Below are 26,499 nucleotides of genomic sequence, written 5' to 3' on the forward strand. Positions count from 1 at the left end.
TAGGCTTGCAATGATGCAAACAAATCAAGGACACATTGTAAAAACGTGCTGGGCTAAGGACTAGTGCACAAAAACTCCACAGGTACCTTTAAGCAGCAGCAGTCTTTGGATATTTAGCACACTTCAGTGCTGACCTTTTGTACTATTGCTGAACTATCTTCCTGATGTTCCCTCCCTTTCTGCTCTCCTCTTCTTCACCTTACACTTTTTCTTTTCCTCTCTCTCTCTTGTTGTCATTTTCATTTCTGCCTGTACCCCCCTCAGTGTTACCGCATATTCCCCGAGTATGAAGCAAAGCCCATAAAGATGGCCATCCCAGATCAAAGGCCCACGCTGTCCCATAAAGCCGGATCAAAGCCCGGTGTGTGAGCACGACGTTGTCATAACTTTTCATAAGCTGACTGAGCAGCTAGCCAGACCTCAGCTGGATAAAGATGGCTTGCTGCTGTTGGCTGGTAAAGATTATCAGTGCACCTTAAGGGGGATAAACTCCTACATGTGTCCAGACTGTGGTTTGGAGCTTTATTTTCATTTATCCATTTGGGATTTACTTCATAGACTGGCTAAATAAATGTTTTACTGACTGGATGTAGTGAGTTGTAATTAGTCGACATTATCAACAATATTGGTTATTTGTTGGTTCATAACACAAGTACTGCAGGACCTCCAAGACACTGGTTTAAACTGAACAATTCCAGAACCAAAGTCTTTGAGCTGCTGCCCTAAATAACATGGCATACCTGAAAACCTGAGCATCTGTCTGCTCCGTCTTTAGGAGAGGCGAGGCTCGGTACACTTTTCCAAAAACACGTGCTGTTTGTGTTTGCGGCTGCAGCAGGCACACAGATAAAAAAGCCGACTGGTGCGAACAAGCCTGTACTCTTCCTCCCAACTGTCCTGACCAAAAACATCATCAGCAGACTAAAATAAGCTAACCAGCTCCACCACATGTAAATCAATTAGCAAAGCAGTCAGTGAATGACTGTTCCTCTAAATGCCAGTGTGGGAATCCCCCGATGTTTTTAAGAGGGTGTAAAACAGCCTGTTTTATTTACAAGGTAGTACATCAAGAGAATGAATATTTGCTGATTTTTGCTGTTTATTTTGCTACACTATAAATGCATACTGTATAAACTGTGGCAAAATAATATGCCTACTTACTGTAGCAATTGTGCTTATACATAAAAGTCTAAAATCAAAAAATGTTTCTCCTTAGCTGTTAGTTTACCTAATATTTGTGCTGATTTATGACCTCGATAAGGCGTTTAGGACATAAAAAGTGAGAAAAAAAAAATTTGACACTTAAATTGATGTGTTTGTGTGACAGTAATCTAAAACTTTAGTTCTATAGCACTTGAATCAGTAAATATTGACATTTGAGAAGCTGGTGCTACTTGTCATGCGTGCCGCTGTATGTTGTTAGAAAACAAAGTGAGAATGTTTGTTCTGAGCATTTAGAACATTTAGTGTTTAAATGGAGTTCACTTAAAAACACTGAAATGCACTGAAAATATTTTCTGTAACATATAATATTTTCTGTCTGTTTACAGTGAGTTGATGGAATATCGGGTGCATGCATGTATGTAATGCTGTATATGATGTCATAGATCATTTTTACATTGACATTAATGTTTGTTTGAAAGCAGCCAGCACCTCTTCTTCAGATAAACAGCAGCTTTCTTATGAACCACCTTTTTCTCTGCTTGTATTTCCTCTGCTGCACTTTGTGAACCTCCACTTGGAATTTTCCAGACCCCTCCACCCTCAGCACTCACCTTTCCTATCGCTCTCTCTCTTTCACACACACAGTGTCTCTCTGAGGGAGTAGGGAGGACAGGTTTTGACTCGGCCATCATCATTAAGGTTCCTGGCCTCAGGGACTCAACTGGGGCCAGGTTTCCTAAAAAGCATGTTGGTCGAAACAGCGTATAATATCATCTAATGAGATACAGTTGATCCTTTTCAAATTAGGATTGATAAATGAGGCTGGAGCTATTGTCTGCTACACCAGGTGTCTTTGTATCACCAGACAAACCTGAGATATTTTGAACCAAAAAGAATCCAGCAAATGATGAGAGGAAAAGAAAGAGTGCTTAAGAAAAGGAAAGAGAACAAACGGTGACCCCGCAGCTATCGTGTCCTCAGACGGCCTCGAGTCGGACACAAAGGAACGACAACAAAAGCAGAGAGGAAGATAGATTGATGATGTGGTGCAATGAGGTTATAATGGAGTTAGGAAAGTGGTGCAGTGTGAAAAATTGCCCTTCTACAAAACAATCTTGATATCGCCTTTTACTTTCTGGACTTTTTAGAGCAGACTGCAGACCATTGTCTGTGTGTTTATTATTAATTTGGCTGGTGTGTTTTTACTTTTAGAGGTGATGGTGACGTGTATACGGTGTAGGGGCTTTAAAAAAAGTGGCTTCATGTGTCTTTTAGTGTTTTACCTGTTGAGCACAATCATCTGTAGCTAAATTCCCTCAGATGAGAATTGTTGCCTTTGCCTGAACACGCATCCTTCTCTTAACGCATGAAACACACCAGTCTTTTTTTGTGTTAATAAGCTTAAGTGACTCATCCTGTTTTTGATAAGGTGCGTTTGCTTAAAAAGGGGAATTCACCGCGCACAATCTTCCAAGTTTCTCCTCCCAATTTAAAATAACTGTGCTTTGTATTGGGAGAGGTGGGGTTCTGCTTTGGGTTGAGCCAAATGTCTCTGCGGACCGTGTTCTTCGGCTTTGGTTTCTTTCACATGTTTGATCATGACCCCCGCCCCGTGGTCTTCGTCTCCCTGTCTGCCTGACTTCTTTTTTTTTTAAACAAGGGATTCCTGTGGGAGGATGTCAAAGGGTCTCCGGTGCAACAGCAGGTGAAAACCATTGGTTCCACCTCTGGAGGTCTTAAAGGAAAACCCGGCTGTTCTCACCGGCCACACACCCACTTAAAGTTGGCTCACTCACAGTTGAACTCAACCATGCAGTGTAAGGTTGGCAGGTTAAGAAGGATTTCAGGATTCAGATTTTCTTGCCAGGCACCTTCATTCGTGTGGAACAGAGATCCCTGCTGGCACTCCCCACCACTTCTACACCATATTGCCTCATCATAGAAAGCACTAATCACATAAATGACTACACTTCAAATAACATCAGAGCCTTGCTTTTTTCTTCACTTAAAAAAAAAAAGAATAACCTTGTTCTGTGAAGATCTTTCAAGGTCTCTGAAGCAGCTGCCCCACAGCTTTGCACGGATCTACATTCGCGAGCTTAAAGCCATAAAGATGAGGCGAGAAGCAGCCATAATAAAGACGTCACACTGACTGACAGCTTGTAACTATTGGCTTCAGTGCTGAAATCCCGCCTGTATGCCTGGAATTTGTGCGCGCCCGTATTTCACCTCCAAGAATTTGGGGGGAATGGCAGGTGCAGCCAGAAAAGGCCATGCTCACCAGTGGATACACGCACACACACACAGACAGCGACGTCCGTTTTCAGTGCTTCAGAATATAGATGTAAGGCAATTAGTTTAGTTTCTGCCTTGATTCCCACAAAAAATCCTAATCAAACTTTTGTCATACACGTTCATATAAAAGTATGTATTGAAGCAAACAGTGACATGTCTTATGTACACCTTTACCACGACGTTACTCTGAAAGGTCCCGTGTCTCGGCCTCGGTTTCTCCCATGTGATAATGAGAGGAGAGTGTCCCCGGCTGACCTCCATTTAAACTTTGTGTTTAAACAGCACAGGCCTGTTCCAGTGTTTATTGGAGGCCTGTTAGAAACATGATGCCCCGTGAATCACACTGCGTGAGCGAGCACTGGAGCGAACGTCCCCCCGAACATCCAGCTTCCCTGTGACTTATTATCTCGGCTTTTCTGGTGCAGCGCTGGCCTTTAGATTTGGTTTCCTACGGGACATTTTGTTTTAAGATTTCTTTTGTTAGTTCTTGCCTGTCACATTTTTGAGGTTAGAGCTGTTGTTGACACACAAAGTTTATACTTCTGTCGCTCTGGCTGGATCTTTCTCTGATATATTGAGTTATTGGTAAAGAAATGTTTACACTATTGGATTTTATTACTTGTTTACAGAAACGCTGCCCCACTAATTTCATCTTAATTGATTTTTCAGGCCTTTTTGTTCCACTCATCATGTTTCTTCAAAAGCCCTATATAGACCTAATTTTCTGCATGAACATAGGCATACGTAAACAGTTCATTTTTAAACATTAGAATTGTTTATTGAACTGTTTCCACCTGACAAACCGTTAACACTGATGTAGTTTTATCCTCCATACTCCCTATGGGCCTATTTGATATTTACAGTCTTGTTAATGTCATCCTAGCAGACACTTAGGCTCACTTTGGGGGATTGTTAATATCCGTCTGAGTATTCTGCTTTAGCCATAAGAGTCTTTGTATAAATATAAACACACAGGCCTACTTATCAGGCGCAGTGCAGTTTTTCTGCCTAACTAGTCTCATGATGTCATTTGGACGGGAGCGCCGGGTAGCCTGGACCTATTTCATGGCTAAGTCGAGCCTCTAATTGTGTGCAGCGTTCCAGCGAGGCACTAATCAGGGTGAGGCGGGCCCAGCAGCCTGACGGTTGACACTAATTGCTCTTGCTCCGACTTGAAGGCCTTGTTCATAAAATATTTACCCGCCCGTCTGTTGACAGTTAAAACCCCCCCGCCCCCCTCGCCTCTGAACCCTCACCCTCTCCTCCCTCCGGCACACGTACACACTCCTGTACAATAACACACAGATGCTCATGCACATTCATGGGCAAATATGGTCACGTTTACTCACATGAGGGAAAATATGCATCTCAATATCTTATCTTATGTTCTCTGTGTAATGTAATTCAAAAGAAAAGTTCAACATCACATTTAGTTTCAGTTCAGACATTTCAAACAACCTTGACCATGAAAATATCTAAAATTTAAACGTGAATTATATTTAGGTGGACATTTTCTACACACCCACAAATAATATATTATACTATACACTTATCTCACATAAGGCCCCCACGTTCTTATAAACTATTGGTCACGGCTTGTGTCTGACTGAGCACCATGATGTAAAGAGCAACTCATGTTCTGAAAATGTAATCAATCATTTTAAAGTTTTGGCACCTCAAGGTTTCCTCTGCCAGAATTCCACAAACTCATTTTTCCTAAGTTTCTAACACTGTCAGAGCTTTAACCCAGATTAGTTTGGACTCTAAATCTGCTTAAAATCGAAGTGCTAGTGTGATCGTTCCTCCACCTACACCTTTCCAATATTGGAACTGGGCCGACAGTCCAACAATCATGCTTTCTTAAGTCATGGATTGGCCAGCGTACACACAAGTGCAACATTATAAATGCATTTGAGGAGAGGCTGTCCAAAAGTGTCTGCCATTATTCCCCTTTCTATGATTCATCGCCCTGCATTCGTCTTTATGACGACAGGATTAGGAAAAGGTTACTCTTCTGCCTTTTAGATGTGGTATGTGGTATGTTAGATGTGGACACATTTCACCGCTGTACATGTCTCTCAATGAAATCTCTTGACCACCATTTTTGGATCACCACCTCAAATATTTGTCTCAAGTTCTTCAACTTTCAGCTGGGGCAGCCCCAAAGTGTGTAGCTCCTGTATGCAGACGCACACATAAACACAGCTCACCCTCACACACTCAGTCCCCAACTGCTTCTCCGCTCTGTCAGCATAGTGCTGAGTGAGCGGCTGGCGGTCTGTGTTTACCTTATTAATTAGCCCAGTGATCCAGAAACACTCTCCCTCTGGTAAATAGAATAACACTGAAAGGTTACTCAGGGCCGGGGGAGAGGGAATGAAAATAAGAGAGAGGGCAGAAGCCAGGAAAGGAAAGAAAGAGTGAGTGACTGAGGAGATAGGAAGTTGGACATTGAGGGTGAGAGACGGTCTGTATTTTAGGTTTGCTTTGGGGATGTCATGAGTAGAAGTGATCAGAGAGCCGGGGAGGAAACCCGACGCAATGGGTTGTCATCCTGCTGAATTTAGAGCCTCTGTGATCATCAGTCAACACTACCTCTCACCCCACCACCCCTCTGTGGCGTTTTCTTCACCCTCCTCATTTCCTTTCCTCTACATAAAGTCTGATGGTGTTATATCCCTGGTTTCCTTTTTGTTTTATAGACAGACCCCAAAATAAAAGTCTCAAAGGTTCTTCTCAACATGCCAGATCTTGAATTCATCTCCTGAAATTGCTACGAGAAGGCCATCTGAGTTTTATGAGAACGGCAGAAATGATTGCTATTAACTTGATGGATTCTCATCTTTATCGTTTAAAAGTCTGCGGCCAAATGGCTGGCTCAGGTATGCTACGTGTCTTTCCAATTGGCTGAAATAGATTCAGATTGAAGCGCCGCAGACCGAAATTCAAAACAGACCTTCAGTAGACAAATAGATATGCCTGAAAGTCCTTTCCTGAATCCATTCCAACTTTTTCCAATAACTCATCTCCTCCATTTTGGGCCATATCTGTGTCCTGAGGTCTGAAGTTCAAGGCCATACATGGAAAGTCAAGAGACGGAGCACAGTGAAAGGAATTACATTAGCAATACACAACTTTCCCTTGGCTACTAGTTGAAAGAAGGGCGGGGAAATGTGGCTTTCATTAGGCATTGTTGGTTTAAACCAGGTTAAAGGTCACTTTGTTAGTTGAAGGGAAAGTCCACCTGACGGAAGAGGTCAGTTATATTATTCTAATCAAGAATAATTCAATATTTGAGAGCATCAAGTCTGCAAGAGTTTGAAAACCAAATACAGATTTTGACTTATGACTAAACCAAGTAACGTTTTCACATTTATGTTGCATAGATTTTGAAAATGGAAGTATGAAAGGATTTTGTTTGTGTGTGTGTGTGTGTGTGAACGCTTGTATTTGGAGACCGTGCCATTTGACATCTGGCTGTCATATTAATATGTCCAGTGAAACTTTCAAAAGGGATTTACAGCCGTCCTACAACCTACCCCCGTGGAGTAAAATTCCTCGCCAATAACTCGACTTCATTTGTGCTTCCCATTACCACTAATTATAACATTCCGCAGATTTCACTTTGACAGCGAAACGGGCAAAAATACGACAACAGCCTCTTTTGGCCCCTCTGGCCAGATTGCTTAAATCACAGCACTGATGTCCTGCTAAACAACCTGATTGGCTGCAGCGGAGGGCGACCTCAGAAGGGGCTTCCTGTTCTTCTGTGGCGTTTCAGGGGTAAATTAAGGGCACTTTACGCACAGCGGGGATGTGAATATAATCTGTGATGCACTGAGAAATGTTAGTTTGGGCTATTAAAGCTCATCATTTATCTACACAGATGTCTTCTTGTGGCAGTTCTAATCTATCCGCTGTCTCTGCCTTTCATCTTAGGGGGGTTGGTTATTAATGCCACCCCATTTAAGTGAAGATTGGACTCCCCGCTACACAGCTCTACCTAATACATTAGCATATTGAGCTCTGTGAGTACAGGCGACATAGCGAGACTGCGTTTTAACAGACCTTTGCAGATTCAGGACATCACAGTATCTCTTGGCACTCTGTCACTCTCCTCCCTCTGTATACTGTTCACATACACTAGTTCTCATATCCCCCCTGACCTCTTCAGCTCCATATCATTTATCTCCTTCAGCCCCGCTGTGATCAGGTGGCTATATCTGATCCTCCCACTTCCTCTTCTTCCCTCCTCTTCCCGTCCACCCGGGGCGTTTGCTGCACTCAGGCATACCGGACGCTCCCCCACCGCTCCCAAGAGGAGCTGACGAGAAGTCCAGATAGACTGTGTGTGTGTGTGTGTGCGTGTGCGCGTGCGCGTGCGTGTGCGCTTGGGTAAAACACCACAGTATCAGGAGGCCACGTTACAGGACAGAAATCCAAAGAAAATAAATTGTGCGTGTGTGTTACGGTGGCTAATGTGGCCTTCTGTGTGTGTTAGAGCTGATCACATTGAACAGGTTACTGTGAAGACATTTCTCATGTAGCTTCACAGGTTCTGATCGGATTAGAAGTGTTGTCAAAAATGTACTGGGAACATCTGGGGAATTATTATTATAGGTGGAGCTGACCCCTTTAGTTTTGGTTTGGTTCAGTCAGAAATCCTTCAGGGTCAGTGATGAATTTTCAGGTGTGTGTCAGTCAGCCTGTAGCGGTAATGTTTCTGTCTTGTGCATGTGCTCAGCTGTCTGTGTGTGGCACACAGGCTTCTCTGTCCCATCTGAAAGGGATTTGAAAAATGAGCAAAGAGTATTATAAGTTGACTGTAAAGTGGTTTTGACAGCCACGTCAGTTTGAATGTTTGCAGTGGTCCAGTACTCAAGGTGTGTGCTGCTGCTGTGGAAAAAAAAGAAGACTGGATTATAAAGAAAAGATGTCCACTCATGCTCAAAAGCCTAGGCAAATCTGGTTTTGATTGGCTGTTGCTTTGACTTCAAAATGTAAACCTGATTTATCTTCCTCTTTTTGTTTTTCAGCCCTGCGAGGCCCTTTCGATTCCCCAAAAGGTAAGACCTGCCAAAAACAGTTTCTACTGTGTTGATGCTCTGGACTGCAAAGCTTTCTCCTCCTCCTCCTCCTCCCTTTATTCCTGTCATCCATCCATCACTGCTCCCGTGGAGCCATCATTCCTCAGCAGTGAGTCATGAGAGTTATCGATGGGAGTTGTGCGTCTTTCTCTGTACCTGGCCTCTGTTAACCGGCAGCTTGGATCTCCTCATCTCTCCATTGCACCGCAGCAAATGTCGCTGTCTTAAACCTAATCCAGGAGATTGTTTAATAGAGGATTAAGGCTTTTCCAGGGCTTTCAGAGAGGTTTAGGGGCAAAATTACAGGTGTTTTGCATAGAGAAGGAGACCTACAACGACCACTGACACTTTAACTAATCAAGAAAATGCCTTAAGCACAGATGAAATAGAATCCTGTATCTAATATTTTCCATTTACCTCCCATGTAATAATTTTGAACACCTTCAGTCTTTCCTGTGCCAGCAGGCTCTCAAGGGTTCTGAGGGCTAAGTGAGAAGAATCTGAAATATCCACGTAACAAATTGCTCATGAGCATTTGTCTTCTGGTTCTCTCTATTCATATCTAAATATGTGTACATATAAAATGTAGTGTATGGAATGAACTGTCCTCGTAATAACAAATACTTTGAGTAAGCTGTCAGGTTCTGTACTCTGTGTCATCACCGTGTTCACTAACTCAAAGTCTCTTCTTGTTTGAAGCTATGCCGAGCTGATAGCTGATTGGCCCGTGGTGGTGTTGGGGGTGTGCACAGTGCTCATCGTGGTGTGTGCCTTAGTGGGCATCCTGGGGCCTGACCTGCCTGACTTCTCTGACCCGCTGCTGGTGAGTACAGACACCACCATGCTCAGAGAGACCCGAGGACAGAGGATGTGTGGTCTCTGGAGTGAGAACAAAATGGCTTCAGCCCAGAAGCTGTTTAAAATTATAAGTGGACTTATTCAAAGAGAATCAAATTTTATTAGAGAGATTTTCCACTGCACATATAACAAGTACCAGTACTTTGGCAGTATTCTGTATTAAGTGTCACATCAGGTCCATTTGGTTTTCCTTTTAAAAAGTACTCAGTTTGTGTGTCAGGAGTAATGTTGACAGCCCGGCTCACTTTGAAAGTAATCCAGGTGCAGATATGTGTGACTGGTATATCTGTGAACTCCTACTGAACGGACCAAGCAAGTCTCTTTGAAACATTTATACTTCAGACAGTGACTTGTTCCCTTTTCATCACCCTGTTTTGCTGATCTTTGCTTTCTTTCTTCCCAAAAGGGTTTTGAGCCACGGGGAACAGCCATTGGCCAGCGACTGGTCACATGGAACAACATGGTGAAGAACACGGGCTACAAAGCCACGCTGGCCAACTACCCCTTCAAATACGCTGACGAGCAGGCCAAAAAGTACTTCACACACATCTCTTACACAATTCACACGTGAGAGTTTGTAACATTTGTTTAAGTGCATGAAGTCCACTTCAGACCAAAAAACTGTTTGGAAAAATGAGGATAAAAATATTTCAAGCACAGTGACAAAATTCTCATACAGCATACTTGATTTTTGTAGAGCTACAAACCAACAGCAAAGTATTGCTGCATGTAGCATCGCAATCCCAGCCCACGTTGTAAATATTATTTCTCTCATGCAGGGGTTGAGGGTGAGCTGGTGTTGGGGACTGAGGGGGGAGGGCAGGGGGGCAGAGGATACTGTTGACAGACATGTGGAAAAGTCTGAATCCCTTCTTGAAAGAGGAAGGGAGGGGGGGGCAAAAAGCAGATTGGTCCAGAGGGTCATCCACTGTGTTCTGTCAGTGGGAGTCTGTTTACTAATCAAGAGCAGGTCTTTGCATGTTTACGTCCAACTCTATCTCTGACTGATCTCTCTTCAGTCCTTCATGCTCCGTTTCAAATCACTGCTCGTATCTGATTAGTTCTTCCTGCTCCCATCAATAAAACCAGAACTTGTGTTTGTTCCAACACGTTTTGCTTTTAATTGTTGCTGTGCCTTCTAAGCTTTGTCACCAGATTCCTGAGCCCTTTGTCTGATGAATAACAGTGACAGTGAGTGCAGTCACACATAGTGAAACGGGTTTGGTGTCCTGTGTCCATGTGTTTAAGATTAGTATTTCTAAAGATTGCAGCTCCACCGCTGATTAGAAAATGGATCCTTTCAGCTGCAGGCTGTATCTTCCTCTCCGTCTCCCGCTGCGTCTGTGGCTGTCTTTGTCTTCCCATCCATCTCGCTCCGCACGTCTGTCTGCAGATGTAATTGTGTACTTTTGTGCGCATGGTGTACTGAGAGGCCACTGCTGCTGTCAGCAAGCTTCCCTGCCTCATCCCCTCCGTCTGTCAACCCCTCAGTCTCTCTCTGACAGCTACCTGATTACTCTGCCATTCTCGTCCGCTCGCCGGCATGTAGGCGCTACTCCGCACAGAAAACACGGCTGCAGCGTCATTCTTGCACAAAAACAGAGCAATACATACAGCAGAGAACTGTCTGCACGTCGCCCTCTTGGGCCCCTTGTTCAATCAGAGCTGCTATTATGATTATTATAATAATGGCACCAGTATGCTAGTGCTGTATTGAGTCATTCATCTGATTTTGTGGGGGAACAGCAATTACTGCTGCTTATTTCATTACTAAGCATCAGATCTGCTTCCTTCACTTTGTTTCATGCTGACTCTGCAGCCACAGCAATATCTCTGCCTGTCTGCTTGGTAATTTATAAGATTATGCAAACAGACTTTCTGTCTTCCTTTGTTCCTTCTTGGGTTGGACTGATTAGCAATGGTTTTCTTCTCCTGGGGTACAGCATTATCATCGCCAGCCCTTTTTATTAAAAAACAAATCTTACAAATGATGATAAATGAAATGATACATTTCTTCCAACAAAGTGCTGCGAAACCCAAAGAACAAAATAAACATGATCTAAAGCAAAGACGTGCTGGCAAACGCATCAGTCATAACTCCTTAAAAACTCATTGAGGAAAAACAGATCTGAGAAAGAAATCAGAAAACAATGTCTGAAGATTGGAATTGTCCAAGTTTAGAATGAATTAATATCACATTTCTGACTGTAAAACATACTGCACATCTGAGTAATGTAGACAGCACTAATGTTTTACTTGTTTTTGTAGTCACCAAGAGCCAAGGTGGTCCGAAGACCACTTTGACAGAGACAAACGGCAAGCAGAGTGGGACTTCAGCAAAGAGTTCTTCTGTGACGTTCCAGGTAAGATTTTTGAATATAGAAATGAGAGATTAAACCAATCCAACATAATTAACAGATCAATCTCAAGTTGATCTCAGAAAATATGTATGCAATAGTAGGCTGTTTTAAAAAGGAATACAGAAGGCTAGTTGAATATCTTTTGCGTTGCATTGTTTTCCAGCCACATGATCTTTGTCAGGCAGATGGTAGAATTGTCGGTCTCATATTTCCTAAGGTTTTATTAAATCAGAAAAGATGCTTTTCCCATTGAGTAATAAAACTATTTTCTTTGTGCAGGCGACAGTTACTCCAGACTGGTGTTCGCATCAGCTGAGGGGAAGAACCTGTGGAACATCCAGGCCATCAAATCCATGTGCAATCTGGACAACACGAGGGTACAAACAGCTCAGTCCTCTTAGTGTAGTCAAACTTCTAAAGCTTCACAGGTTTTTGGCTCTTGTGTATTTATTACTCGTCTCTGTTCCCAGGTGCGCTCCCATCGTGACTACTGGAGTCTTTGTCAGCGCACTAATGACGCCTCCTGTTGTCCCAGCTGGACACTCGGTAACTACATCGCCGTGCTCACCAACAGGTCGTCCTGTCAGAAGATCACAGAGCGTGACGTTTCGCACACGCTCAAGATCCTGCGCTCGTGTGCCAAGTACTACCACAATGGCACTCTGGGACCCGACTGCTGGGACATGGCCCTGCGACGGAAAGACCAACTCAAGTGTGCCAGCGTGCCCCGGAAGTGCACCAAGTACAATGCCGTCTACCAAATCCTTCACTTCCTGGTGGACAAAGACTTCCTCAGTCCCAAGAGCCTGGAGTATCCTCCACCTGTGCTTAAATACAGCATGCTCTTCTCCCCCACAGAGAAAGGAGAGTCTATGATGAACATTTATTTAGACAACTTTGAGAACTGGAACTCCTCAGATGGCATCACCACAGTGACTGGGATTGAGTTTGGCATCAAACACGACCTCTTTCAGGACTACCTCCTCACGGACACAGTGTACCCTGCCATAGCCATAGTGATAGTCCTGCTGGTGATGTGTGTGTACACACGCTCAGTTTTCATCACTCTAATGACAATAATTGCTATTATCAGCTCGCTGATCGTGTCTTACTTTCTTTACCGAATGGTCTTTAACTTTGAGTTCTTCCCCTTCATGAACCTCACGGCTCTCATCATCCTGGTAGGCATAGGTGCGGACGACGCCTTTGTGCTTTGCGACGTGTGGAACTACACCAAGTTTGATAAGCCACATGCTGAGTTGGCAGAGACAGTCAGCGTGACCTTGCAGCATGCTGCTCTGTCCATGTTTGTCACCAGCTTCACCACCGCTGCAGCTTTTTATGCCAATTACGTGAGCAACATCACAGCCATACGCTGCTTTGGTGTCTACGCGGGCACTGCCATATTGGTGAACTATATTCTCATGGTGACATGGCTTCCAGCTGTGGTGGTGCTACATGAACGCTACCTGCCCAATGTGTTCCCCTGCTCCAAGCCTCCGCACCAGGAGAGAGGTTTCTGCACCCGCACGTTCTGGGCAGGTCTTTGTCAGAAGGCCAACAAATGCCTGTTTACAGTCTCTGAGGCCTCCAGGATCTTCTTTGAGAAGGTGCTGCCCTGCATCGTCATCAAACTGCGCTACCTCTGGCTCTTCTGGTTCCTTGCCATCACGGTGGGCGGGGCCTATGTGGTTTGCGTCAACCCAAAGATGAAGCTCCCGTCTCTGGAGCTGGCAGAGTTTCAGGTGTTCCGATCCTCGCACCCGTTTGAGCGTTACGACGCAGAGTACAAGAAACTCTTTATGTTCGAGAGGGTCCATCACGGTGAGGACCTTCACATGCCTATCACCATCATCTGGGGGGTGACACCTGTGGATAACGGGGACCCCCTGAACCCCAAAAACAAGGGAAAGCTGATTCTTGATAGCAGCTTCAACATAGCAAGTCCGGCTTCTCAGCTGTGGATCCTCAACTTCTGCCAGAAGCTCCGAAATCAGAGCTTTGTGTTTCAGTCAGAGGAGCAGGACTTCACCAGCTGCTTCATCGAGACATTCAAACAGGCAAGTACTGCATGTATTAAAGTAACGACATGTATGTTAGCAGACATCGTTAGTATGTATCATCAACTTCAACCTTCCTCTTCTTTTATCAGTGGATGGAGAACCAGGACTGTGAGGAGGCTTCTGTCTACCCCTGCTGCAGTCAGTCCACCTTCCCCTACAAGCAGGATGTCTTTGAGTTGTGCATCAAGAGAGCCATCATGGAGCTGGATCGAAGTACTAACTACCATCTAGATAGCAAGACCCCTGGACCTCGATTTGACATCAACGACACAATCAGAGCCATAGTGTTAGAGTTCCAGAGTACCTACCTCTTCACACTGGCCTATGAGAAGATGTACCAGTTCTACCGTGAGGTAGGGCCTGCCACGTGTTAAATTGTACACGCTTAGTGTTGTTTTTCCACTTTACATTCGAGATCAGTTTTGTTTCTCCTCACATTTATGATTGTGGTTCTGTTGTAGGTGGATGCCTGGATCACTGAGGAGTTGCGGTACGCCCCAGCAGGCCTCAGCCACGGCTGGTACATCAGCAACCTGGAGTTTTATGACCTGCAGGACAGTCTGTCCGACGGCACTCTGGTTGCCATGGCGCTGTCGGTGGCTGTGGCTTTCAGCGTCATGCTCCTCACAACCTGGAATGTCATCATCAGTCTGTATGCAATCCTGTCAATCGCTGGGACCATCTTCGTCACGGTCGGGTCTTTGGTGCTTTTGGGCTGGGAGCTGAACGTCTTGGAGTCCGTTACCATTTCTGTCGCAGTGGGATTGTCTGTGGACTTTGCCGTCCACTATGGCGTGGCGTACCGGCTTGCTCCTGAGCCCGACCGTGAGGGAAAGGTGATTTTCTCCCTCAGCCGCATGGGCTCTGCTATCGCCATGGCGGCGCTGACGACCTTTGTCGCAGGGGCCATGATGATGCCCTCGACCGTATTAGCCTACACCCAGCTGGGCACGTTCATGATGCTGATCATGTGCATCAGCTGGGCCTTTGCTACTTTCTTCTTTCAGTGCATGTGTCGCTGTCTGGGACCCCAGGGGACCTGTGGTCAGATCCCTCTACCTAAAAAGCTGCAGTGTCAGGTGTTCTCTGAGGTAACATCCACGAGCCCATCGTCTCAAGGGAAAGGCTCTGGGCTGGGGAAGTACCAGCTGGACAGCAGGGGCGGGGAGGTGGAGCATTATGAGTTGGAGCCCTTGGCATCCAGTCAGAAGACTGAAGATAAACCCAGAGAGGAGCAGGAGGTTTGTGCTCAGCTCTATAATGGAATCGCTCCTCTCCACCATACCGGCTCTTATTCACACATCCATTATAAGAGCAAGGCTGAGACTGGCAGGTCTGGCCCTGAGAACGGGCCCGTAGCCACGCTGAGCACACCGTCCAGGTGCCAGTACTCTCAGAACACTAACTGCACATGTGGGGACCCTCCTCCTGCTCCTCACCTCCCTCAGCAGTGGACCCCCCACTCCTGTGCTCAACCTCCCCAGGACTCTCCATCCTGCCCTACCACCCCTCAGCCCTTCCCCCTCTCAGGAAACCCCCAGGGCAAGCAGAACACAGCTCTGTTGCCTCCAAACCTGGACCCAGTCTACACACACATGGAGTGCCGTATGCACTACGTCCACTGTCCCCCTGCCCATTTCCACCACTGCTCCCAAGGAAGAGTAGTGGCCCCGAGGCAAGGACCTGCCCACAGCTGCCACCTCAGAAAGTATTGTGTCCACACAGCAAGCCTGCAGGCTGGTTCAGCTTTGAGCCAGGACACAGGCCCAGCACCTGGTTCAGTCACTGGCACTCCGCCTGCAGGGCAAGAGGGTGACAATAAACATGAAACGAGACCCTCAAGCCCCGACAGCAGCCAAAATATCAGCACCCCATCCTCAAAACAACCTCATATTCAATGCCCGTCCCCCTCACTGGGCTCACCACACACAACCAGGCATGAAAGACAAAAGGCAAAGGGCACTGACCATTGTTGTGATAACCATGTCTCCATCACAACCACAGATACAACAATGCAAACGGATGCTTGTTGTAAAATCCCTGGCAACCAGGAGAAGCTTGAAAATATTCCCGTCACACGGGAGGAAAGTGTCAAAAAGTGCAAGCGAAACTCCAAAAGACAGCGGGCGTCCTCCGCCTCTCCAAAGAAACTCTACTGTTTTAACAGGACGTTGAAAGTGAAGTGCAATTCAGCTTCTGAGTTTAACGTGCCAAAAAGTGAAACCAGCGTGCCTCCTATTGCAATAAACACTAACCCCTCTTCTGAAAGCTTATGTTGATGACAGATAGATATTTTAATAAAAACGCCAGAACAAAGAGCAAATATCCAAAAAAAAAAAAAAGAATGACATACAAAGTATCTGTGCAATCAAACAAGGTTTGTGTTTGTTGACCAAGTGCCTCAGTGTGCCTCACAACTTCATATATTGTTTACGTGTTTCCTGTCGTACTCACCAGGTCTTTTGATTTCACTCGTTAAAGCTACGTCGTTATGGGAAACGAATGGTCTTTTCACACACACTAACTGAAGTGTTACATACACAGCAGCCATTTGCACCGACATGAAGTCGTACAGTATCTATATTGTGATATTGTGTGTAATTATCGATACACGTCATCAGATATGATCACATCAACCGTAACAGAAACATGCCACATTTCACAGCCGACAGTCGTTGCCTGACACTTTTTGTATTTGTGGGAGCTAGTGTAACTGTAAGTGTGCTCTTGTGTTCATGTCGCCACATGCCTCAGATGTACTGTATGATTAAAATGTCTTTTTTTTTTTTTACATCACTGTTGTCCTGTCTCTGCTATTTCAATCGCACACACACATACATACACACATACACATACACACACACACACACACATATACACACACACACACACACACACACACTGAGACCATAAAATGAGATGAGGCAGTGTTCAGAGGAGATGGTAGATCTTTAATCATCAGTGTGTACACCTGTTTCATTGTCTCATAACTGCCGGCGCCTTCAGTGCTATCTGTTGCATCTGGCCTGAGGTCATTTAGTGGGTTTAAACTGGGCTAGGCTGCTCGTAATGTTCATGTAGACTTCGTTTACACAAGAAGAAGAATCAGATTTTATTACTGTGAGTATAGATCCACATCCATCTACATCTTTTCTATTCAGGAACTATTTGGAAATCAATTTTATAAAAAAAATAAAAATCATTTTCGGAATCTGGTTAATGTGTTTTGTGCATCATTTCATGAAGGAAGTGCTCTAATGTTTTAGGCCTGCTGAGGCAGACAGCATTAATTACATGGAGACAACACTCTGGCACAAAGCACTAAGCAAGCAAACGAGCTGCCATCAGCAGTGGTTTTGCTTGTCTAACAAATATATATTTTGAATGAGTTACTCTTTCGTAATATTTCCAGGGCAACGTTGGAACAAAATCTGCTGACTGTTGTGCCGGGTTTTGTCTCTGAAACACAACCTGAGTGCAGACTGCTGTGAGAATATTAAAGGAGCACAACTCCAAATGATAACTAGCATCTGCTAATTCATGGTTGGTTTCTGCTGCCCCAAAGTGGCCAAAAATCAGTTGTTGCACATTTAATTCACTCAGCAGCTGCCCAGCGTGGCCAACCCTCAGTTGTGGAGCGCCTTATTGAGCCGTCTCTCTGGGAACAGGTGACAGATGTAGACATGATATCCCTCCTTTTTCATCCCTCTTTCCTTCCACGACCCCTTCACCCTCGATCTCTCTCTTTCTTTCTGCTACTAAATCCAAGTGCAGATAACACCTGTTTCCCCAGAGGTCAGCTGGGAAAAGAAGTAGTCATCCGCTCCGATCGTCTTTCTGCTCTTCAGTGTGGAATGTGGAGGCTGATCTGCTCTCAGTTAGTCCATGTGAAGATGCGCAGTGGGTTAAAGCTCTGTTTTGCAGACATCGGAATTTATACTGAAGCACAAAGCTAAAGTTAGTCACTGCTTTTTTTTGGCTCTCATTCACCCTCTGGAACTCCAGTCAGAAGTTGCTCCACAGATCCCACATTTCGCTTCATTTCTTTTGATGTGAGATCACAGTGCCAATCTTTTTCACACCATCTTCAAGGCTTTCTTTGACATCTCAAATTTACTGTTTTATTTTGCATCCCCGAACACTTTTCGCATGTTTCTCTGGAAACATGATTAACTCATCTTGGGGCATTAGTTTCAGTATGAAATGCTACTTTTCCGCCACAGCCCTGGCTCAGAAAAGCAGTTGGAAAATGAAGCGATGACACTCCTGTAGCCTGCAAATCTTTCCCTGTGAGCCAGCCCGACGGTGCCAGAGAGAAGGGAGGGAAAAGTACCACTGTGCTCTTTGCTATTTTTTTCCTCTCATCCCCGTCACACCCCCTTAACCTTGGAACAAACTTCCACAAACAAACAAACCCTATAAAACACATTACGTAAGTAAACCACCCACACTGGGCTCACTTGATGCTGCTGTGTTGAAAGAAAGATCTTATTTTGGCTCACAGAGATCAGTTTGTGTTCTCTGCCTCAGATCCCCCATGGCTGCCTTTATTCTCCTCCTCCTCCTCTCAATCATTGCAGTGAAGATGAGTCCACTTCCCTCAGAGGATCAACTCCTCAGGCTTGCGTGGGCATCCCTCTAATTATATTTGCTTAAACAGAGGTCAAATATTAGCTATGGTCATAGGGGAAGGGTTTATTACATTTCCCTGTGAGGGAGAATCTCAGAAGCATGTGTGTCTGTTCTAAGTATATTCTGCAGGCCTGAAATAACTGTGAAGAGGCCGCCGAGCTGGAGAGAGCTTGTTTACAAGGCAAACATTTGCTTCCACTTTTCAAATTAGATTTCGGTGGAGCTGCTGGACTGGTCCAGATTTATGTAAGTGAGACAGGTTTCCCTTCTTTTTTGCTTGATCAGTGCAGAACAGAAGTTTTTTTTTTTTTTTGGGGGGGGGGGGATTGAAGAAATTATGAATCTGCAAATTACCTAGAAGTTAGCTAGGTGAATACACTCAGTGCGTTAAAGCACCACTGAGGAGGAAAACAGGAAACGTAGTTTGGGGAAAACTGAGAACTGATTAATTGTGTACCAAGATTCAAATTAGCACAACAAAAAATAACTTGTATTAATGAAAACTAAAAAGGCCTGAAAATGAAAGGTTTTCCTTTTATAATCAAATGATTTGACTCTTTTTTCCATCAAAGTTTAATCATGACAAAGTTTATTTATTGAAGGATTCAGGACTATTTTTGCATAATCTGATAATCTTTCACTGCATTTTGTCACTTTTAGGACTCCATACCTATCAACCTTCAGTCAGCTTCAAATCTATCATGTACCCACCACATCTTGGGGGTACAAAAAATCCCCCCAGAATATAACAACTGTACATTAAAAGTAGGCCGGACAGATGTTAATGTTGCACTGTGTTCAGATTAATGGACTGTCCACAGTGTATAAGCAGCAGGAGCCTACAGACTGTAATAGCTGTAATGTTCAGAACAGCTGGCTCATAAAGGCTGGGGAGGATGCAGGCGGCCGGGCCAACAGGACGGAAGCTTTCCTCTGCCCAGTAGCTTCCTGTTTTCAGACACACAGCTCAAATGAAAGGAAACCGACTGACCTCAGATTCACTCTCATCTTATGCTCCCAACAAACCCAAAGTCCTCACAGTCCCCTTAAACTCATTTGAAAAAAACTTGGAAACCTCTCTTAAATTATATTGAATCTTTGACATCTCTGCCTGATTGTGACGACTGAGCTTATTTATTATTATTATTATTATTATTTTCAAACATTTGTTATTTCATTTACTCATTTATTTCAATATTTTCCTTATTTATGTGTTTTCTGTATGTATCCTGTACTGTTCACATGTCAATATTGGATTTACATTGAGAATTGTCCTCTTTCGGGTGGGGTAGGATAAAAAGACCAGGGAAAAATGAAAGAATGGAAGTCCTCTCTGTCATATTGTTGCCTGTGAAATTGCTTCCAATAAAGAAAGTCAATAAAACAAACAAAAAACAAAGGCTCAGTCCTTGCCACAGCAACCCAGGGTTCGAATCCGACCTGTGGCTCTTTCCCACATGTCCTTTTCCATCTCTCTCTCCCCACATTTCCTGTCACTCTTCAAGGTATCTCTATCAAATAAAGCCCAAAAAGGCCCCCCCAAAAAAAGGAATTCTTGTTGAAGGAGACACACCCAGTGCAATTATAAACAGTCTTCATGTGGTGATCACTAAACTCGCTCAGGTTTTTTGCTGAGCACTCAAGCCTGATATGACGAGCCAGTAAAGACAGCGAACACTCACCATCTAGTGGTGAAGACAGTAAATAAAATTCCAAAAGGCCCCCAAACAATGACCCCATGCTTTATTCCTCATATTTTTTATTTCTGTGACATTTTACTGGAAAAGAAATAATAATTCTGCCTGGAGCTGCAGATCTATAACAACTACAGTGATTCTTCTTTTCAAAATTCAAAAATAAATTCAAAAAAGCGTTTTGCTTCATCTGTGCTGTGAGAACAGTTGACTTGCAAATGCCTACCAAACATTGTTATTACTCTTGACACGTTACTCTACATTTTATTCATTCAGTAAGATCATAATCATTTTTTATACTGTACATGTCATTTAGCTCATGGAGTGCTGTAAATGCTGACAAAATAAAAAAGGCAAAACAGAAAAATAGAAAAACAAATCATAAAAGTGTCATAAGTAACTTAAACACACACAAAGATATGCCATATTATTACATACACAAACTGTTTAGGTTTGCCTACAGCATTTCTTAAGCCGTTACTTCCTCTTTTACTCTTTCACCTTGAAAAAAGGCTGAATCAGAAAGAACCACTTCCTCATCTTGCTGAGGACCCTGAGTACTAACTAAGGTTATCCTGGTAAGTGAATTTTCTTAGAGTTCATACGCTCCGATGTTATCAAGCTCAATACCGTCCTCTTCCTGAGGATGAATGTCAGGCTGTGCAGGCTCAGGGTTATCCTCTGCAATCTTTTTCACCTTAGTGTCTTTGAGTATCTGTGAGACCAGCCGCTCATAATACCACTCCATGTCCTGAGGGTCCTCTGGCCAGACTAGATACTCCCTCTTCTGGACGAAAGCTCTGACTGCATTGTACTTCATCAGCTGGTAGTGAGCCACCTTGAGTCATATTGTATTATAGATATAGGTGAGTAATGAAGAACTTAAATTTCAATCCAGTAAAATCTGCACTGCATTTGTAAAACAATATTAATCTAAATCTGTATGAAGCCTGACATCTACTGGTGAAAAGTGTTTACTGAATTGCTCATTTCCCACCAATGTTTGGTTATGTTTCTTCTCTACAGGGAGTTTACAGGCAGATACTTTTTCAGCAAAAAGCTTCTAATGCCTACAGTACACTAGGGTATCTGCCCAGCACCAAACAGCAGTAAAGACAAAGTTAAAGACAAGCTCTTGAACATAGTGTATTTAGCAGATAAAGAGTTTTGTATTTCCATCAGGAGTTGGTGGGATCTTCTCAATTTGTGAAAAGGCAACCAGACTAGTGTCATGTTCAAGTTGCCAATAAATCAGTTATTGCACTTTATGTAAATATCTACCCACACATTGAAATCCTAAATTTATAAATATGATTTTAGTAACCCTCAGAGAATTAGTTTAAAGAATGAAATGCAACAGCCTAATACACACCTTCCCTACCACCAACATAATCAGGACATTTGTTAGCTCCTCCAGCATCCGACCATGGGCCAAAGTGAACGCCTCCAAGCACCATCCATCTATAAAGAGGCATTAAACCAGTCAGTTTCTTTTACTATTTTCACGTTTCAAGTTTTCATTTGGTAATTTTGTGATTCATAGAAGGCTTAAAAAAAAGAAGAAAGATAAGAAAGACACTAGCTTTCAGTAAGGATTTTGTTTTTAAAAGAATAGAACATTTTAAATCGCTAATTGCAATTTATTAAATGTGAATCTACAGCTTACAGATGGTTAGCTTGGTTTAGCATAAAGACCAAAAGGGGGGAACAGTTATCCTGGCTATATGCAGAGATAAAAAAAAAAAAAGGATACCAGGTACCTTTAAGAAACTCTTTGGAGACAATGCAAACAGTCTTTCTACTGCCCCAGATGGCATCTCTGATGTTGGAAAGATGATCCTGGCCTGGCAGAAAGTCTCTAGCCTCAAAACAACAGCGGAAGTTGTTCTCCTCTGAAAACTGATTATCCAACTTTTTCAGCAGTGCAGCCTCCACCCACTCATAGTCATTGTCACTAAAGCAGAGGAAAGCATCATATTGTACCTCATCCACAGGAGGCATCGGTTTTGCGCCCTCAAGAACCCTACCAATGATCTTTTTGTAGATACTGAATATTTGCCCTCGAAGACGGGCGTAAACTATGCCACTGAGGACAACCGTGATGATAAGGAGAGTGGATAAGATAAAGAGATAAGACTTCAGTTCTTGAACAGTCTTTTCATCATCTTCCTCACATGGTTCAATGATCGTAGAGTAGTTCAGCAGAGGAAGGTTATGGAGAGCAGCTGGAAACTCACATTTGTACTCTAGTGGGCTCAGAAAAGTTTGATTCGTCACATTCAGGCACTTCAGGAAGCTCTCTAGATGGCAATCACAGTGGAAGCGATTTACTGCCAGGTTGAGAAAGCTGAGAGACGAAAAAGTCAAAGGGTCTGGGGACGCTAGGAAATTGTTTGAGAGGTCAAGTCTTTTCAGGCTGACCGGAAAGATACCCACCTGCAGATAGGTTAAGGCATTAAACGAAAGGTCGATGTCTATGACTGAGTGTAGACCATTGAAAATTCCTTGTGGTAGAGTCGCAAGTGAGTTGAAACTTAAATTTAGACCAAGAAGATTTTCAAAATGATCAAACAGGTTGAGGCAATGCCCTTGCGTCCAAATTATCTGCAGGGAACTGCCATAAAGATCCAGCACTTGCAAACTATTATTATGTGGTACTATAACATTCTTTGGGGTGCACCACATAATGGTGTTGCCACCGTAGAAGAATGTCTTGAGACGAGTAAAATGAGATAAAATAACAAAAAGATCCTCCAAGTTCGTTAATCTGTTGTCCTCAACATTCACATAATGACTGTTATTGCCCCAGTTACTGATACCGTAAATTGATTTTAACTTATTGTCAGCTAAAAGAAGAAAATCTAAGTTTGGTAATGATGCAGGAAAACCCAGGTCTCGCAGTGAGTTTCCTGTTAGAAATAATCCTCGTAAATTGGGAAGACCATTGAATGCGTCGTGTCCCAATTTACCAATATTGTTGTTAGACAAATCCAACACCCTGAGGTCTGTCAAATCTGTGAATGTGTAAGAATATATTCCTCCTATGAGGTTGTATGACAGGTTGAGCAAACGTAAATGTCCTTGAAGACCACTGAAGGCATTTTCATTAATCTTAGTGATTTGGTTTTGGGAAATGTCAATAATTGTTGCATCCTTCAGAGGACTGAAAACAGCCCTCTGCAATTCTTTTATGAGGTTTTTAGGATGATCCTCTTCACTTAATGTTTGAATCTGATTTAATTTGAGGTTTAGCTTTGTGAACTTTGTGAGTTTTGAAAAGAACAGTCCGGGCCTGAGTCTCACTATATGGTTACCAAAGAGATCAAGCATTTCTAAGGACAAAAGTGGCTGCAGAAATTCTCCTGACAGTATGGAGTCTGTGAAACTGCAAAAATCCAAATAAAGGTTTTGTAGATTGTACAGCCCCGCAAATGCCCTTGGCTCCAGCTGAAGGTTAATATTGCTTCCCAAAACCAACCGTGTCAATTTTCTCTGCCTGAGAAAAGCGTTGTTTCTTATGACGAGAATTCGGGAATACTGCATTCCAAGATCTAGTTCTATCAGCTGGTCATAATTTCTGAGCGAGGTCCTGTTGATCTCACTGATGTAGTTCATCTCCAGGTAAAGATGGGTGATGTTGAAAGGCAGAGCAGGAACCCAGTAGTGGTGCTTTTGGCCACAATCAGCTACAAGGTTGTACAAAGTGCATGATTGGTAGCATGTGGATACCTGCAGGTAGGAACATTACATTATGTCGGTAAATTACAAAAGAACTAAACTCTACAGCTAAAGGAATCATTGCTGAGAGTTACTGACACCACTGTCACATCTGTACAATAAATATACAGAGCTTTTTACCATCTGACTTTCAGCTAGCCTAGAAAAACATTTACAACTGTTTTCAGTCTTTGTGCTAAGCTAAGCTAAGCTAACAATCTATTGGTGGTAGCTTCATATTCGGCCTAATATACAGATATGAGAATAGTATTAGTTGGACTCTCAGCAAAAAAAGTGAATTTGCTTATCTTTTACCTTTATGGTTACAGTTTTCTAACTATACAGTTTGGGAATACAACTGATCAGTTTTGACCTATTCAATGTTATTCACATACCTGTAGGTAAAAACCAATGAAAACCAACCAAATAGCAAGCGTCCACATACTGTCCTCACCCTGGCAAGACATCCAAAGAGAAAGTCAAAAATTAGCAACGTTTGAGGGATGCAATGTTGTTGGATTGGCACATGAGTGTAAATATTACTAAGGACAAGGTGTCACATGAACATTTAATAAGATACGGAGGGAAAACTGTGCTGTTTGCTTCAACAGGTTCATAGTCCACGGTCACACCGCTCTATATACAACCATTCATATGAGCTTTGATAATAAAGCTCTATTCACACAGTTGATGTGTTTGCCATGAGCTAACAATTCTAACAGTGTCATGTTGTATTGATTATTGTTGCCATGCTAGAGTTATATTTTTAGAAGTGCCTGTTTGAGGTTTAGATTTACACAGTTAAAGTCTAATATTATACTGTCTAATAATCCCACAAATCCCAACACATGGCCTGTGAAATGAAAACAATGTCTTCTGTGGCTCTGGAGGAGGTTTCTAAAGTCAGAAGAAATTACCCTTAACGGTTCATCAAGTTGCACAATGGGAAATGTAGGATCACTCACACACACACACACACACACACACACACACACACACTAGAAACTAAAAATCAAGATTCTCTTTTCTTTTTTTTTACTGCCATAACTTCATCGAAGTGCAATGATATATATTTGAAATATTCCTGGCTAACGCCATTTACTGTACGTGGATTACTGTGACACAAAACATGACAGCATGTCTGCTTGTTGTGTGAGCGCTTAGAGGAAACTCTGTGTGCTTTAGCTGAGTGGGGGGCGACATGTTTTTATCACGACCTGCGTTTTTTCCTCAGTGACAGCTGAATCTGTTTAAAACAAGTTCATTAACACCGAGTGTAATGCTGAGCAAGCCAACACGACACATTCACACAGCTTCTATCACCTGCCCGCAATCTCAACAGCACTCGAGTCGTTCAGAAACAAGGACGGTGTTTGAACAAGCTCAACATTTCTACCGACTTACAACAAACACTCCGTGTCAGTCATGAATGTTCCGTGCACACAAATTCACAAACATTCTGTGTCATTCGTAACCTGCGGTGATAACAAATCTTACCTGTGTAGGTGCTGCGATGCTGAGAAAGAGTTTGTTCTCTGAACAGCAGCTCCTCTCTCCCTGCTCTCTGCCCGCCGGACATGACAACATGGAGGAATTTCGCAATTCCCCAGAATGAACACATATCTCCTCTTCCCTTTTCGAAAGACCTTTCCTCACTGTGCCCCTCAGCTGCTGCAGTGGATCCTCATAGCACTGCTTCATCCACCAGCTTTGTTTCTTTGACAGCTAAGACAAGTTCTGTACTACTTCAGCCTGCAGCCTATAACTACTGCTACAGGTACTTATTGGTACCACTACTGATTATTTTACTATTAGTAGTTATCCAATTCATTTTTATCTATTACTTTTCCTTCAGGTGCATATAAATGTGAAGTACAAACTATTGTGCTGCTGCTGGTGCTATACAACAACACTGTACTACTACCACTGCTAGTATTTCTTGGGTACTGACACTGGTAGCTTAACTACTACTGTACTTTATATGACCACTACTATTTCTGTAACTACTACTGCTATTATTGTTACCCCACTGGAGCACTACTCTCAGGGTTCCTTGCGGTTCCTAAAGTCTCCAAAGGTAGTGTGGGAGTCAGAGCCTTCAGCTATGATGCACTGATCTCTTCTGGCCTTCTTCCTTCTCCATCTGTACACATCCAGTGTGTAGGATTTTGGTGGGGAATTGAATATAATATGCATAACTATGTTTTCATGTCAGCTGAAAATAAGAATCGTTGTGGTTTTGTTTGCTCTAGATGGGGCTTTTAGCATTTTTCATGGTCACTGTAGTTTCTCCTTCACGCTAGGAACAAGAGAGCAAGCCACAAAACAGTACATGAAGTTAACACTAACAGTAACTTAGCTCCTTCTCCTCTTCCCTTTCTGCGTTCTCATTACATTACAGGCTACACCTTGATTGAGATGGCAGCTGTAGTCCTGCTCGACGTTCACTACAAATACTGATGTTGTTTTTTATTACTACTACCTTTGGTCATATTTCCATTAAAATACATAGTCATTGTTATTAATATTGCTGCTGCGCTGTGTTCTTCCTTGCCACTGTTGCCAATACTTTCTCATGGTGGGAAGTGTTGCGTCACTGTAAATCATATCATATTATGGTCTAGAAGTG

The 26,499-nt window shown here is 43.3% G+C and overlaps 2 protein-coding genes across 5 annotated transcripts in view; one reads left to right on the forward strand and one right to left on the reverse strand.

Moving 5' to 3' along the window:
• Positions 1-16,169, forward strand: part of disp1 (dispatched homolog 1 (Drosophila)) — an 82,929-nt gene extending 66,760 nt beyond the window's left edge. For all 4 annotated transcript variants that reach the window (XM_027283983.1, XM_027283982.1, XM_027283981.1 and 1 more), the window contains 8 exons: positions 8,496-8,525; positions 9,246-9,369; positions 9,811-9,938; positions 11,673-11,767; positions 12,044-12,141; positions 12,235-13,824; positions 13,917-14,180; positions 14,289-16,169. In XM_027283983.1, the coding sequence (XP_027139784.1) occupies positions 8,496-8,525; positions 9,246-9,369; positions 9,811-9,938; positions 11,673-11,767; positions 12,044-12,141; positions 12,235-13,824; positions 13,917-14,180; positions 14,289-16,106 (4,147 nt within the window). In that variant the 3' untranslated portion in view covers positions 16,107-16,169. The remainder of the gene's footprint in view (positions 1-8,495; positions 8,526-9,245; positions 9,370-9,810; positions 9,939-11,672; positions 11,768-12,043; positions 12,142-12,234; positions 13,825-13,916; positions 14,181-14,288) is intronic.
• Positions 16,170-20,085: 3,916 nt separating this feature from the next.
• Positions 20,086-25,716, reverse strand: LOC104927236 (toll-like receptor 7). Its single transcript, XM_019267725.2, has 6 exons — positions 25,368-25,716; positions 24,266-24,325; positions 23,632-23,882; positions 21,914-22,107; positions 21,526-21,614; positions 20,086-20,991 (listed from the first exon to the last, which is right to left on the reverse strand). Exons 1-6 carry the CDS (start codon positions 25,569-25,571, stop codon positions 20,746-20,748), a joined length of 1,044 nt encoding a protein of 347 aa, XP_019123270.2. The 5' UTR covers positions 25,572-25,716; the 3' UTR covers positions 20,086-20,745.
• Positions 25,717-26,499: the final 783 nt, after the last annotated feature.

Source organism: Larimichthys crocea, chromosome XI (genome assembly GCF_000972845.2).
Source record: "Larimichthys crocea isolate SSNF chromosome XI, L_crocea_2.0, whole genome shotgun sequence".
Lineage (NCBI taxonomy): Eukaryota > Metazoa > Chordata > Actinopteri > Sciaenidae > Larimichthys > Larimichthys crocea.